Source organism: Rhinopithecus bieti, unplaced genomic scaffold, assembly GCF_001698545.2.
Source record: "Rhinopithecus bieti isolate Rb0 unplaced genomic scaffold, ASM169854v2 scaffold_5153, whole genome shotgun sequence".
Taxonomy (NCBI): Eukaryota; Metazoa; Chordata; class Mammalia; order Primates; family Cercopithecidae; genus Rhinopithecus; species Rhinopithecus bieti.
The window spans coordinates 75,646-86,978 of NW_016804751.1; the positions used below are offsets into that span (position 1 = coordinate 75,646).

Below are 11,333 nucleotides of genomic sequence, written 5' to 3' on the forward strand. Positions count from 1 at the left end.
TATATATAGACACACATACATACTCAGTGATAGCATCTAATAAGTTCCTTATCACACAGTCATACACTTTTTAAAATCATATTGTTTGATTCTGAGCTTCTGTAGGGCAATCAAAGACAATATTTGCCAACCCTGGGAACTTTGCTTCATGGAAATGTTCTTGACCTGCTCTACCGAGGCAGCCCAGGGCTCTGATGTCTGCATCTGCACAAGGCTGCTATAATATATACAACAGCAACACAAGTATAGTATAGTATAGTGGTTAATAGCACAGTCTTAGGAATGGAACTGCCTTTGCACCAATCCTGACTCCATAACTTACTAACTTTTTGATTTAGGGCACATTACTTAATCAGTCTGCTCCTCACTTCCTTCATCTGCAATATGGAGATAATAATACTGCCTGCCTCTTAGGATTGTTGAGAGAAATAAACGGATCAATATATGTAAAGAGTTTAGAACAGGACTGACACACAGAAAGTGCTATAGAGCCTTTTGCTGTTAGTACATTGTTACTATGACAGATACTCAAACTTTGCCCTATCAGGCCTGACAGAGATTCTTCCCACCAAATACAGGACTAGGCTTAAAGTTTCAAGAATTGTATTTAAAGCATCAACTTTTCCTGGATGCATTTAATTTTCGTATGACATCAGTAATAAAATGAATTTTATTCTTGACACAAATAAATGACGCCAATAAATTCACATAAAAGGCATTTTCCCTCATAAGCTAATAATGTTTTGCTTTTTATAGGGCCTTATAAGTTGTAAAGTAGTTTTATGAACACTAATTCATTTGATATTTTAGGACTTTAGTCATTAGACAATTCCAATGGGACTGGAAATAAATGTTAGAATAATGGAGTTAAAAATAATAATAAATCAAATTCTCCGAGTGCATGACTACTCCAAAGATTTTAAAAAGACACTAACTCTTTTAGGTAACATATGTACCTGTTTTTTAATAGTTAAAGCCATAATGTTAACTCTGTTTCCTCAAGCTTAGGCTTAAATCTTCTATCCTTCTCTTCCATGCTCATTTCCTTTGAGATCTTATCCACATATTCAATTATGCTTTTATTCTAAGTTGCCAATTTTACCAAGAGGAAATACCTCTTTGATTGCTCTACCAATCCTAAATATTACCTGAAAAAATATGGTAGTTTTTACTCCCAAATGAACGTCCCTCTCCTGTAAAGTCTGCAGCGAAATCACTTTAGGGGGCTTCCACTTTGGACTATTATGAAGAGTGCTGCTATGAACATTCAAGTATAAGTTTTTATGTAGACATATGTTTTCATTTTTCATCAGTACATATTTAGGAGTGAAATTGTTGTGCTATATAATAAGTCTATGTTTACCTTTCTGAGTTATAGCCAAGGTGTTTTCCAAAGCAGCTGCACCATTTTACATTGCCACCAGTAGTGTATAAGGGTTTCCATTTCTCCACAGTCTTGTAAATGTGTTATTTTTTGTCTTTTTAGTGAGTTAATATAATGGGTTAATATACATGAAGGGTTATGTATATTCGGGCAAGATGTGAAGTGGTATCTCACTATAGTTCTGATTTGTATTTAAATGATACTTAATGATGTTAAGCATCTTCTCATGTGCTATTGGTCATCTGTATATCTTATTTGGATAAATATCAAGGTATATCCATGCAATAGAATATTATTAACAACAAAAGGAATGAAGTAGTGACACATGCAACAACATGGATTAACCTTGAAAATATTATGCTAAGTAAAAAGAGCCAGACACAAAGACCACATATTATACCATTCTCTTTATAGGAAATACCAAGAACAGAAATACATGGAGAGACAGAAAGTAGAGATTTCTGAGGGCTGGAGAGTCTGGAAAGGAAAGAGGAATGACTGCTGTAGGTACAGGGTTTCTTTTGGATTGGCGAAATTCTTCTAAAATTGATTGTCTTGAAGGTTGTGCAATTCAGTGAATATACTAAAGGCCACTGAACTGTATACTTTATATGGATGTATTGTATGTTATGCAAATTTATGTCAATAAAGTTATTATTTTAAAAAATTGCAAAGGCCTAACATACACTTTTCAGGTTGAAATACATTTGTCTATGTGAATAAACTAACGTGATATTTTTAAAAATCACCTTAGTCACCGAAACAAACATTAGCCATTATTCAGAGTGAGTACTCAGGAACAATGAATCAGATAAATGCTCGTGTAAAGCCACGAATGTTAAAACTAAATCATCATGGATGGAGGGTTATGTATATTTGGGTAAGATGTTCAAGGATATTAAAGCTACTAGTTATGTTCTGTGTGTCTAGCACAGTGCCAATAATATAATAATCATTTAAAAATGCTTGGAATAGTGAATGTCAAAATATGATTCACAATTAATATTCAGACATTGAGGGTTGAGTTGGAAATAAGCTAGATGGGCCAGCATCTAGCACAAGAAAAGAGAAAGTAGAGACTGGTAGAAATCCACTAGGAAAAAAAATACAGAGCTAAGGTCACAACCAGACCAAGGTTAATGAATGCACGTAGAGACTGCTACCCCAAAAAACTTCAAAGGGTCTAGAACACAGGAAGTATAAAATCCCATACGAGGAAAGGTTATCTTTTTCTTGTTACATTGGAAGCTATTGAAATGACTCAAGATGTTATGTTGCCTTTTCCAGGCCAAAAAAAAAAAAAAAAAAAAAAAGGCGCTCTGTATGAGGCTGGTTACAAGTCAAATACTAGGACCTCTACTCTCAGCTGCTCCACTGGCCATTGTAATGTTTGTTCAAGGACCCAGTAATCTTGGACTCTTGGTGTGCAGGGCTTGAAACCTTAAAGTTTTTTAATCTCTCTCTCTCTCTCTCTCTCTTCCCTCTTCTCCCAACCAATACATTTGTTCAATTTGTTACAAAAGGCCAAAGTCTTTCATTTTGCCCTCCTAAATTCACACCAACCTCACAATACCCAAGATGTTCATTAATGAACAGCTACACCAGTCTCTTTGCTGATTTCCTGACACTAATGTTTTAGTGCTCATATCCTGCTATGCATAAATAGAAACATCTCCTTCAAACACCATTTTCTTCATAACTTTCATCCTATGCAGGACTCTTTCCATCTCCTATCACATAAAGTTTGCACGGAACTCCTCAGGGTAGGACTGTGCTTTTTCAAGTGTCTGGCATGATGACTGCCCATAACTGATCTTCAACAAATGTTGGTTGAATAAATAAATGAAAATAATACATGAATAAATCAAATCTGCATTCCTCAGCCTTGCCTTTAAAGCCCTCTTGGCCAGGTGCAGTGGCTCACACCTGTAATACTAGCACTTTGTGAGGCCAAGGTGGAAGAATCACTTGAGCTCGGGAGTTCAGTGATGCTATGATTGTGCCACTGCATTTCAGTCTAAGCAACAGAGCCAGACTCTGTCTTTAGAAAATAAAAATAAAAAATAAAGCCCTCCCCAAATATACCAATTTGTGTAGATTTTTATCTCTCATTCTTCCTTCAGTTAGCTCTTTCTCCAGGCGAGAGAGAGGGTGTTATGGTTATTATTCTTCAGCATACAACTATTACCTCATACCTTTGTGAATTTACTTCTGTTTCTATTAGCCCCTGTCTGAAATAGTTCAACTGCTTTCATCCATTATTTTTAACCTATCACATTCTTCCAAGTTTTTCTTGATGGTCGCTATCTCTGGAAACTTCTTCATAATGATCTCTATAATGTGATTAACATTCTGAGCATCATGTTTAACTTGTAATCAATTATAATAAAGTAATTTAAGAAATTAAGTTTTAATGTGCTCCCCAAATTTTATTGTTAAGATATCTATACTACTCAAATTGCTCTACAGATTCAATGCAAACCTTGTCAAAATTCCGGTGACATTTTTTACAGAAATAGATAAAACAATCCTCAAATTTGCTTGAAACCACAAAAGACACCAAATAGCCAAAGCGATCTTGAGCAAAAAGAACACAGCTGGCAGCATCACGCTACCTGACTTCAAAATGTGCTACAAAGCTACAGTAATCAAAACAGCATGGCACCAGCATAAAAACAGACACACAGACCAATAAAACAGATTAGAGAACCCAGAAATCAATCCATGCATTATGGCCAATTAATTTTTGACAAAGTTACCAAGAACAAACAATGGGAAAAGGATAGTCTATTCAATAAATGATGCTGGAACAATGGCGTGTCCACATGCAGACAAATTATATTAGACCCTTATCACACAACACACAAAAATTAACTCTAAGGGGATTAAAGACTTAACTGTAATGCTTGAGACTATAAAACCACTAGAAGAAAATATAGAGGAAAAGCTCCAGGATATTGGTCTCAGCAATGATTTTTTTGGCTGTGAACCCAAATGTAGAGACAACAAAAGAAAAATATACAAATGGGAGTATAGCAAGCTAAAAACCTGCTGCACAGCAAAGGAAACAATCAACAGAGTGAAGAGACAACCTACAGAGTGAGAGAATGTATTTGCAAACTATATATCTAATAATGGGTTAATATCCAAAATAAATAAAAAACTCAAACAACTCAATATCAAGAAAAACAAATAAACTGATTTTTAAAATGGGCAAAGGGCCTGAATAGGCATTTTACAAAAGAAAACATATAAATGGCCAATAAGTATATTTTAAAATGCTTAATATTAGTAATCAGGGAAATGCAAATTAAATCCATAATGAAATATCACCTCATACCTGTTAAAATGGTCATTATCAAGAAGACAAAAGATAGCAAGTGTTTGTGAAAATGCAGAAAAAGAAACCCTGCACACTGTTGGTGGGAATGTAAATTAGCATAGTCATTACAAAAAATAGTATGTATGTTCCTTAAAAAATTAAAAATAGAATTACTATATGATCTAGCAATTCTACTACTTGGTATATATGCAAAGGAAATAAAATCACTGTATTGTAGAGATATCTCCACTCCCACGTTTACTGCAGCACTACTCACAATAGCCAAGATATGGAATCAACCCAAATGTCCACCAAAGGATGAATGGATAAAGAAACTGTGGTATATATACACTATGTAATACCATACAGCCTTGAAAAAGAAGAAAGTCCTGTCATTTGAGACAACATGGATGAACCTGGAGGACATTATGTTAAATGAAATAAGCCAAGCACAGAAAGACAAATACCACATGATCCCATTTATACGCAGAATCTAAAAAAGTTGAACTCATAGAAGGTAGGGAGTAGAATGGTGGTTACCAGAGCTGAGGGTAGGGGAGTAGAGCTTAAGGACATGTTGGCCAAAGGATGCAAAATTTCAGTTACATAGGAGAAATAAGTTCAAGAGATCTATTGTAAAATGTAATGACTATCGTTAGTAACAACGTATTGTATTCTTAGAAATTGTTAAGAGAATAGATTCTGTGTTCTCATCACAAAAAATACGATGTTGTGAGGTAATGCATGTGCTAATTAACTCAATTTAGCTATTCCATAATGTATACATATTTTAAATTAACATGTACATAATAAATATATACAATCTTTGTCAATTTTAAAAATAAGTACATAAAATATAAAAACAATTAAACACAAAGATTGTATAATGCTTCTAGTTTGCCTTTAGAAAACCTATGTGTCTCAGCCAGGCACGGTGGCTCACGCCTGTAAAATCAGCATTTTGGGAGTCCAAGGTGAGCAGATCACGAGGTAAGGAGATTGAGACCATCCTGGCCAACATGGTGAAATTCCGTCTCTACTAAAATACAAAAAATTAGCTGGGTGTGGTGGCACATGTCTGTAGTCCCAGCTACTCAGGAAGCTGAGGCACGGGAATCGCTTGAACCTGGGAGGCAGAGGTTGCAGTGAGCAGGGATCATACCACTGTACTCCAGCCTGGCGACAGAACAAGACTCCATGAAAGAAAGACAGTACAGTACAAGACAAGAGAAGACAAGAGAAGACAAGACAAGACAAGACAAGACAAGACAAGACAAGACAAGACAAGACAAGACAAGAGAAAAGAAAAGAAGAAAGAGAAAGAGAGAGAGAAAGAGAAAGAAAACCTATGTGTCCCAGAAAAAAAGATAGAAAGTAGAAAATGGCTAGGTCAGACTTGTAAAGGGAAAAAAAATTAAGAAATTTAAGTTTTAATGTGTCAAAAAAACTAATACTTATAACTAATACTGATTGAGCCCTTCCTATATGTCAGACACTAAGCATTTAAATTATATTTGCTTATTGCCTATAAGGTATTATTATTTTTATATTCCAAATCACAGAAGCAAGCCACAGCAAGAGAAAGGTAGAACAAGGCAGTCTCACATTCTCTTTCATTCTTGTATCAAGTTGTGCCTTGGCTACCTTTTCTAAGGGAAATAAAGAGTTAAGGCAGAGTAGAAAGAACAGGGAATACACAAACATACACACACAAAAAGCAATCCTTGGTTAGAATCCTGAAAATCTCAGTCAATAATTTATTCCCTTGGATTTCATCTCTGTCACTTGTAAAATGAGCTAAAGTACTGACTTGGTAAAGATTCAGTAAGATAGTATACTGAATACGTTATGTAACTGTGAAGGACTAGAGAAGTACATGGCATCATAATTCTACTCTCGTGTAGATGTATATACAGTGTACACACAAAATAATCAAATGAGAGAATTATTATGAAAGTTATTTGTAAAGTTTAAACATTCTCTGTAAAGTATAGATGAGAGCATCATTAAAGCAAATGTTGGATTAATGCTTTTTACATAAAACAGTGGCATCCTAGGAGGGGTTCTGTTATTTTAAAAAGTACCTCATTCCTTCTTCATAATATAGCTTTGAACTGGAGATTCTGAATGAATTCTCTAAGTGTACACATTGTTTGACAAGGGAAAGAAAAGTAAACTGTCTTTGTGAAATAAAGCGTGTCTTCTCTAATAAATAAGGCCAGGAATATATTATCTTTCTCAAGCCTTATCGGCATATCATGAAGGTAAATAGTTAAAGAAAACAAAGACTTGTAAAGCACTATGGGATACATTTAAGGATTAAATAAGTGACACCAGAGTTATCCTTGCTATTTCTAAAAATTAAATATTTGAAATTTCTATAAGGTTTGCATGTTCACAGATAATGCTTAAGAAGAAACAGGCAGTTCCATGTTTGTATCCCCTTCTCTACAACAGAGGCATTATTAGCGCACTTTCTTAAAGAATCATTAGAGACACCACTCAAGATAATTTTTTTTCAATATTTTGCTTCATTTTAGTACCAGTGAACTTAAGTAGATACAAGACTAGCAGATTCTATCAGCAGTTAAAAAAATAATGTATTGTACTTTCCTATCTCAAGTAAAATGTAACTTATTGACTATTTCCTAATATCAGAGCACATTATTTTAATCTACTTCAGTACAGTTTAATGTGGATAATTTTATTAACTCTGAGAAGAATTTAGAAATGAGAGAGATAAAGGAAAAATAAACAGATTTAAATAAATATGACAAGTCAATCAAAATATGTGTTCTTACCACTTCACAAGTTGGCATAACAAGGTTTTCACAGTTACATTCTAAAAGGCAAAAATCAACATATTTACATTGATCAAAATAATTAACTTATTATAATGAAAACTTAAAATACGAAAATTAGTTACCACAATGCCATGTTGGGCAACATTGACCAGATACATTTTCTTTCACAAGACTCATATCTTCTGCACAGTTGAGTAATGGCATAGGACAAAGGTTTGGCTCACATACTAAAAAGAAAAATTACATGGGTAAAGATGGATTTTATAGAGTTACCATTTCTCATTACCTACCATTTAGTTCACTGCGATTACCAATAATCCATGGATTCATATTTCCCAAGTGCTACCTCTCCCACCACCAGATTGCCATGTGTTGTTGGTGAAGATAAAACAAATGACATATAAACAGGTACAAAAAGAGTACTGGTGCTAGGATAGCTCAAGTGAAAAACTTTGAAAAAGGGTCTGATGTAACAGCCAACTAAGATGCACTGGACTTCTTAAACATTAGACACATCTAAATATTTTTAAATAGTTAATATACACTTACCACAGTAATACTGAGGGCAACAGAAGTGTGTGCTATTAAGATCTACTGTGAGAAATTCCCCATCATCACATAGTGGAACAGGTTTGGTGCAAGATTCACAAACTAAGGTGAAACAAAAAACCAAAAGTCACAGCTGAGCTAAAAACCATGAATTATAATATGAGCTTAAATTACCATACATAAATCAATTTTGTTTAAGAAAATAGTAAAAGAAATATAAGGTATATCTCCTTATTTGGTCATAAAAACAATAATACTGTCTGAGTATATTGCATTATGCTTTCCAAGCACAGTGACATATAGAACACCATCTTACCAGAAAGGTAGAACATTCAGATTTCCTAGGTAATTTGTTCTCATTAGAATCAAAATGTCACTTGTTTATTTATTATATTTATGTTTTCTTAATTTACTACCATTGATGACTCTCATTTAGGGATGAAAATGTAGCAGGCATTTGTTCTTTTGGGCTGTTTCAGCATGCCCTCCCAACTTTGGTAACTACTCTCTGAATGACCTTCAGGAAATGCACCACCCACATATTTTTGAGTGACTATCTTTAAAGGTGCCTCACATCACCGGGCCACTCTGTAGAAACAACCCACATAGGAGTAATCAGAATCCCTTTGGATGGAATTTGAGTCATATATAGAGACACATCAAGTGAAGAAAAAAATAAAGTTGGCTCAATCATTAGTGACCTCTACCTAGAGCAGCTGGTTTCTCTCCTTCCAAGGGCTTGACTGTTCTGCTTAATTTTGATCCTACCTTCTCAGATTCTTCCAATAACGGGTTGTGCTAAAGCTAGCCAGAATCAATCAGTTTTACCACTTGCAGCCAATGAATCTTAACTGGTGCAAATAAATTGTTTTGACTACTTCTGAAACCTACATTAATCACCAAGGAATCATGGATATAATGATTCATTTAAAAAAATCAGAGAATTCTTTATATTTCAATGTTCAGTTCACCAGGCAGAATATTTAGCTCCAGCCATTTTCCAGTCACCCTTTGTTTCTGCCATTCTTTTTTGAGATCATCATACCTCAAACATGATATGCAGGACATGAAGTTTTAAAGACATATTATAAAGTCTTAGCAGAGCTCATTATTCAAGTTGGTTCTTCGAGGAAAGCCGGTGCTAAATTTTTCTTCAAAAAAATTAAGTATTGGCCTTATTATTTAAAAGCTTGATTTAAAATCTTGGTCATATTTGGACTGAGGTATATAGTTTTGTTGATGGGGAAGGTATTTATTATGATTGTCTAGTCATTCAAAATGTCATACTTTCTTTACAACAGTTCTCATTCAGTTGAATTCTTATAACATCAGAATATTGCTTACCAACAGTCTCATAAAATTCACATCAAATAAGATTTTTTCCTAGATCCTTTCTCTTCTTCCAAGAAATTATCTCTAGAATACTCACCACAAAGAGGGGAAAAACAACAAGGTTCTTCCTGTTGAACTTGAATCATGAATTGGTCTTCTCTGCATTCTGGTGTTGAAATACTGGGGCATTTCAATGGGTCACATTCTGCAGAAACACAATTATATTAGAAAATGCGTATAGCATGAGATGATAAAATAAATGACACAGTGTTTACCTCTCTTTGAATTTAGTAACAAATAACTTATTTTAAAGTTCTTAATCATATATACATATACATATATATGAAAGATACATACCAGGTTTAAAACATTAGCAAGACAACTCCACAATCTTTTATAATAAAGCATTGTCTTGGAGACACAAAGAATGAGAATCTAATCCACTGTTCTGAATAAACAATGAACCTCACTCTTAATTTTCTATATTGATTACTTACCACATTTGTACTGCGGACAGCAAGAAAGAGGACTGTGGCCAACAATCAATTTTTGACTATTTGTACATGTTGGGATGGTAGTTTCACACAAAGTAGTGTCACATCCTGTAAAGAAGAAAAACTGTTAAAATATTAGTGAACATAACTAAAATCTGCCAACTCAAAGCAGGGAAATGACTGCCATCTCAAAGCAGGAAACTCAAAGAGGGGAAATGACTCTCATTATGCATGTTTTTACACTGCAGTTAACCCATTCAGCTAACAAAATGGGCCATATATGAAAATGTAGCAGCTTTGAGGTTTTTCTATTATTGCCTTTCACCCTTGATTCATAAATCAAAGATTCCCAGTTCTTTTCTCTTCTCATGTTTTGTTGAATGTTATTAACTGTGAATAGCCACAGTTTTATATATGTATTCAACAAAATTGTAATGAAACAAAACTTGCTTTGAGAAAATGGCATTTATGCCACGTTTTTTAAATACAAAGCATTATATATGCTCTGCTTTTTCACAAAGAATATCAACATATTTTGTGGAATCAATTGAGTATAAGGCTTCTTCATACATACCACAAACTTCCTTTGAACAGCAGGTCCATTTATCAATGATGCCCATGACAACTTCAGCTTCGCGTTCACAAACTGGCGTGGGCTCTTCATCACAGTCAGGTTCTATAGGAATAATACTTCCATTCTCCAAACATTTGTATAGAGCGCATTCATCAATGCCCCCATTCCAAATCTCCCCAGCAGTGCGAGGTTCGTCTTCACTATCAGTGCATGCTTAAAAAGATCAACAGTATTATAACTCTCATAACCTGGGCACTAAAGTAAATCATGCCACCATGTTTTGGTTTCAGACTGTGACATGGCCCGGTGACATAGATGATGTGTCACAAGTCTATTGTTTTTCTCAGATTTCTCTTTCATCACCCACTAACTTACACTTTTCTTTAATGAAAGTTTATACTTAGTCCACAGAAAGTATTTTTTTCCTGGTCAGATGCAGTGGCTCATACCCATAATCCCAGCACTTTGGGAGGCTGAGGAGGGAGGATTGCTTCAGGCCAGGAGTTTGAGACCAGCCTGGGCAACAGAGCAAGACCTTGTCTCTACTGAAAAGAAAAATAATTAGCCAAACGTAGTGGCATGCCTACTCAGGAAGCTAAGGTGGGAGGATCACTGGAGGCCCGGAGTTTGAGTCTCAGTGAGCTATGACCACTGTACTTAAGCCTGTGTAACAGAGTAGACCCTGTCTTGAACGAACGAACGAACGAAAGAAAGAAAGAAAGAAAGAAAGAAAGAAAGAAAGAAAGAAAGAGGAAAAAGAAAAAATTTCTTTCCTTTTACAACCATCTATAAATCTGTATGTCTTCTTCTATAAATGAAATGTTCCATTATTTTGACACATTTTAAGTCCTGTTAACATAATTTATTTAGCCTA

The 11,333-nt window shown here is 34.7% G+C and overlaps 1 protein-coding gene across 1 annotated transcript in view; it reads right to left on the minus strand.

Moving 5' to 3' along the window:
* Window positions 1-11,333, minus strand: part of OTOGL (otogelin like) — a 181,164-nt gene that overhangs the window by 11,206 nt on the left and 158,625 nt on the right. The window contains exons 46-51 of the mRNA XM_017870369.1: window positions 10,460-10,672; window positions 9,889-9,993; window positions 9,489-9,596; window positions 8,060-8,161; window positions 7,633-7,737; window positions 7,508-7,548 (exon numbers count right to left, since the gene is read on the minus strand). Coding sequence (XP_017725858.1) covers window positions 7,508-7,548; window positions 7,633-7,737; window positions 8,060-8,161; window positions 9,489-9,596; window positions 9,889-9,993; window positions 10,460-10,672 — 674 coding nt within the window. The remainder of the gene's footprint in view (window positions 1-7,507; window positions 7,549-7,632; window positions 7,738-8,059; window positions 8,162-9,488; window positions 9,597-9,888; window positions 9,994-10,459; window positions 10,673-11,333) is intronic.